This window comes from Triticum aestivum, chromosome 5B (assembly GCF_018294505.1).
Source record: "Triticum aestivum cultivar Chinese Spring chromosome 5B, IWGSC CS RefSeq v2.1, whole genome shotgun sequence".
NCBI lineage: Eukaryota > Viridiplantae > Streptophyta > Magnoliopsida > Poales > Poaceae > Triticum > Triticum aestivum.
This window is the reverse complement of record NC_057807.1, coordinates 248,115,573-248,120,154: the sequence shown is the minus strand read 5'-3', so window position 1 is coordinate 248,120,154 and position 4,582 is coordinate 248,115,573. Positions and strand designations below refer to the sequence as shown.

Genomic DNA, 4,582 nt, shown 5'->3' with positions numbered 1-4,582 from the left:
GCACGTACCGCTACGTAGATAGAGAGAGAGCAGTACCAAGCAAGATCCATGGAGCCGTTCGGACGAAAGAGAAAAGGCGATGGGTGATGGGTCGAGGCTTTGGAGGGGTGCAGTACGTACTTGATCAGTGGATCCATCGATGACAAAGGTCCAAATGTTGGTTCATTCTTCTTTTTTACCGTGGTAGGGGAGTAGTTGGAGGGAGAGGAATCAATTGATTGATGTGAGGGACCAGGCAGTGAGGGAGAAATAGCATGCAGGCAGAGGCAGAGGCAGAGGCAGGCAGGCGGCAGTGGTGGTGTTTATTACTGTGGTCATAGGATGGGAGTGTGCAATTCTGGTGTAAGCCAACCTGAATGCAGCTAGCTAGGGGACAGCCCAATCTTACCCCATCAATAATGTGAGTGCAGGGCGCAGGAAAAAGAAAGCATAGCTAAAAACTGCACCTAGCATCCTCTCCTCTCCTTCCTCGCTCGCTCGCTCACATGGACCACCGCAACCATCATCATCACCTTCTCCATTCACCTCTGTCTGTCACCATGGCCGGGAGGAGGAGTAGACTAGTATATCTTTCTTCCCTCACACCGACGAACGAGGGCAGAAAGCTAAAGGCACTACTGAGTTGAGTTGACAACATTCCACTACTACTACTCCCTCCTCCAGTAGTATATGTGTGTGGAATTGTAGGGATAAGCTGCACTGCCACTGCCAGTCATGCATCCACAGCAGCACGGAACATGCAAAGCAAAGCAAACACATTGGCGATATGCATGCAAGAAGGAAACCACCAGCAGCACCTTCTCAGTCTCGAATTATAAAAAGCACCATCATCTCTTATGACAACTATAGATAATTACTATACCTACCTTCGCCTTCAAGGAAGTTCACTTTTTTTTTTTGAGAGAGAAAATAAGCTAAGTAAAGAGAGAAAAAGGAGCGAGCTAGATGAGATGGGACTCGCCGTTTCCCATGTATACTGACTGACTGATCCAGTGATGGACGGCGATGACGACGACGATCTCAGAGTTCCTTCCGGTTGGCTGGTTGGTTGGTTGGTTGGCTGGCTTTGAACAGAGCGGCGGCAGTGAGAAGAGAAGAGAAAGGAAAGCACCCACCGCCCACTGCACTGCACCGCACTGGGTAGTGGGTACAGCGCAGCGGCGGCGGCCACGATCCGTCTCCTCTCACATCACCGAGCAGCTGTTGGGGTTCTCGTCGCTGAAGTAGTTGTAAGGGTCCGCGTGCGGGTGCGGCTGCATCGGCATCGGGTACGCCATTGGGTACGGCATAGGCGGCCTCCCGTACCCGTACCCCATCGGCATCGCCGGGTACCCCGCCGGAGCGCCGCCACCGCCGTGGTGGGGATGGGCGTGGGCGTGCCCGTTCATCATCGCCTGATGTTGTTGCTGCTGCTGCTGCTGCTGCATCATCATTTGTTGCTGGTGCTGCATCATGGCCATGTACTGCTGCTGCGCCATGGGGTTCCCGGCAGCCTGCATCATCTCGGCGGGGCCGGACGGCATGCCGCCGCCACCGCCACCGCCCGCGCCACCCTGGTAGAACCCAGGTGGAGGCATGCCACCGGCCGGCATGCCATGAGCGGTTCCGCCACCGCCCTGCGCGCCTCCCATGTGGGGGTGGTGGCCCATGGGCCCTCCCATCGGGCCCATACCAGGAAAGCCGGCAGCGCCCATCATGTTAGGCCTCATCATGGCCTGCTGCTGCGGCGGCATGCCGATGCCGCCCATCGGTCCACCGACACCGAGGCCGGGGCCACCGCCGCCGCCCTTCTTCCCAGGTTGGCCCGCCTGGCCCCCGCCGCCCGGGGCGCCTCCTCCTCCTCCTCCTTTGGCGTTGTTCGCCTGGCCACCGCCTCCATTCTTGCCACCGCCGTTGCCGTTACCGCCCCCGCCACCTTGGTTCTGCTTGCCACCTGCGTCTTTCTTGCCACCGCCACCGCCACCGCCGTTGTTGGGGTTCCCCTTGATCTGCACGGGGATCTCCTTCTTGCCACCATTGTTGCCGCCCTTCTTGTCTCCTCCACCGGCGTTCGGTGGCATGGCCATCGGCTTCATCATCATCTTGGGGTCGTCGAAGTAATCGTCGTCGAGGCCGTCATCGTCGAAATCATCCTCGTCGTCGAAGTCGTCGAACTCGTCGTCGAACTCGCTGCCGTCGTCCCCGAACTCATCCTCTGGTGGGAGGCTGAACTTGACGGGCTTGGGGTCCTTGATCGGCGCGGCCGCCGCGAACGGCATCTTCCCGTCCATGAACTGCGGCAGCTTCATTCCCTTCATCTGCATCTGCTGTTGCAGCTGCTGAAGCTGCTGCGCCGTCGGCTGCGGCATCATCATCTTTGCGTCCTTGCTAGCACCTCCGCCGCCGCCGCCGCCACCTTTCTGGCCCTTGGCACCGCCGGCGTCCTTGGACTGGCCCTTGCCACCGGCGTCCTTGGCCTGGCCCTTGCCACCACCGTCAAGTCGGAGCTTCTGAAACTGGTTAGCCATGCCAGCCTTGGACCCCCAGAGTTCGGCTGGCTTGCCAGCCTTGGTCAGCTTCTTGATGATGGTGTCCGGATCCACCATGCCAGACACCGTCACCTTCCCCTGCTCCGGGTCTATGGTGGATTGGTACACCCCTGACGATGAATTCAACACATCTCCGTTACAGAAAATTAACTCAAAAATGCAGAGATAATAAGCAAGAGCGAAACTGAAGCAATTAGATTACTACTCGTATTTTTTTAAAAAAAAGAGCTTATCTTGTCACCTTCAATCTTGTGCAGGATCTTCTTGACCTTCTTCTGGCAGCCATCACAGTGGATGTTCACTTTGAGCACGCAAGTCTGGGAATTTCGGAGGAACAGAGAAGGCAGGGTGACCAAAATAGCAAAACAAGGAGGTTTGGAAACACAAGATAGCAGGGGACACGGGAGGAAACACAGGTGAATAGAAAAGTAAAGTAAAGCAAAGCTGCGTGCGTGCCTAATCAATCAAAGAATGGCAGCAAAAACAAGAAGGAACACGGAATGTCTTTGAGTTGAGACGAAGCAAGAACGCACCTGTATCTTGAGGACCTCCTCCTTACTCATCCCTGACCGCCTCAAGTGCACCGCAACTGCCCAGATCTGTCACACGGAGGCCTCAAATCAGACCAAGAACAAACAATAACAACAACGACCAGGAAAACATTGCTCTCGTGAGAGAGAAGGTGCGGTATGATCAGAAGGGAGAGGGAGGAAAAAATGCCTTGTCGCTGGAGATAACTTGGTGTCCTGCAATATAATATCTCCCCACACACACTCACACGCAAAAGAGTAAGTGCAGCGGAGAGAGAGAGAAAAGGAACAGGGCTGTGGCTTATTAGAGTTTGTGTGTTTGCAGAAAACCAAGAGGGGCTTGGTCTATTAAGCCCGTGTGGTCCAGAGGAGGAAGAGGGGTTGGAGATGGCGAGAGGAGAGGAGAGGAGAGGCTTCCTCTCTCGCTAGCTAATGAGCACGGGCACCACCATCCTCCATCTGCTTACCCTTTTATTTCGACTTTGGCCTTTGGCACTGGAGCGGAAGCCTTTCCCTTTGCCTTGCCCTCCCCTCGGCTCGCTCGGCCGATTGTGTGTGTGTGAAAATCCTACTCCTACAAAAGACTAGCCAGAGAGAGAATTAAATACCCTTTGTCACTTGTCAGTAAGTACAGGGAGATGTTCAACATGTGAGGGTACCCGGATGTTATACTACTAGTGTACTGCGCTTACCGATGCCCCCTCCCCGCTTCTTTTTTTTCTCTTTTCTTTTTTGCAAAAGCGTACATGCAAGTCTTGTTCAACTCAACTGCCAATTTCATATCAGTCCCTCGCTCTCTCTGACTTCAGTTAGACTGTTTGTATTGTAGAGCCTACTATTTTCTCTCGGGACGTGCGGATAGCTGCTCATCAGAGGAATATTCCGTTAAGTTTATGTACCGCTTGTATTTGTCTCTGCTTGCTTGGTCTAGGAATGCCAATGTGGGGTGACAAACTGGATTTGAACCTCGACTACATATACAAACACGTTTCATTCGGATGTTTAGTGACTTTTTAGTTGAATGCGCTATGGCGGCTTGATTATGCAAAATGCTTTTAAGATTGGTTAGGGCGAAATCCATGTAAAGTTCGACCCAACCAGAAATGTTACGATCCTCGGTGTGAGAGGACGAGTTAGCTCATTCTTATTCACGAGCAATGCTTTCCATACGTTGAGTCAAGAGGCTGGGGGTGGTACCTCCTTTGCGAAGAAGATACATTGCGTCAAAACCCTATGTTCAGATATACACGCAATCAAAACATGAGTTGGTTTATTTGTTAGCTTGGCTTAACATGTTTCGTATGCTAGGATTCTGCGTAAGGAGAACTACACGTACGATTTTGTATTGATGTGCATGCATATGGTTAGCTTCTCGAATTACAAGAGCATGCCCTACCGTTGTGCATGCATAGCGTTAGGTTTTGAGTGTTTCCCGCCAACCAAGAGATGAGTTAGCTCATTATTATCAGATTTTTAACGTATAGATACCGTGTGACGATAGCACGAGTACGACCAGAGTCACTA

General features: G+C 53.0%; 1 protein-coding gene across 2 annotated transcripts; it reads right to left on the bottom strand.

Moving 5' to 3' along the window:
- Window positions 1-767: 767 nt before the first annotated feature.
- LOC123111203 (heavy metal-associated isoprenylated plant protein 33) lies at window positions 768-3,654 on the bottom strand. Of its 2 annotated transcripts, none has more exons than XM_044531932.1 (4): window positions 3,526-3,654; window positions 3,062-3,127; window positions 2,770-2,845; window positions 768-2,638 (listed from the first exon to the last, which is right to left on the bottom strand). In XM_044531932.1, the coding sequence occupies exons 2-4, from the start codon at window positions 3,089-3,091 to the stop codon at window positions 1,185-1,187; spliced, it is 1,560 nt and encodes a 519-aa protein (XP_044387867.1). In that variant the 5' UTR covers window positions 3,092-3,127; window positions 3,526-3,654; the 3' UTR covers window positions 768-1,184. The 2 variants fall into 2 exon arrangements, with proteins under 2 accessions (XP_044387867.1, XP_044387866.1); XM_044531931.1 differs by lacking the exon at window positions 3,526-3,654 and adding an exon at window positions 3,249-3,518.
- Between the last annotated feature and the right edge of the window lie 928 nt (window positions 3,655-4,582).

Coding starts and splice junctions, on each gene's coding strand:
- LOC123111203 (XM_044531932.1), bottom strand. CDS start 3,091: ATGAGTAAGGAGGAGGTCCTCAAGATACAG. Junction 2,846..3,061: donor AGGAGGTCCTCAAGATACAG/GTGCGTTCTTGC, acceptor CGAAATTCCCAG/ACTTGCGTGCTCAAAGTGAA. Junction 2,639..2,769: donor GATCCTGCACAAGATTGAAG/GTGACAAGATAA, acceptor ATTCATCGTCAG/GGGTGTACCAATCCACCATA.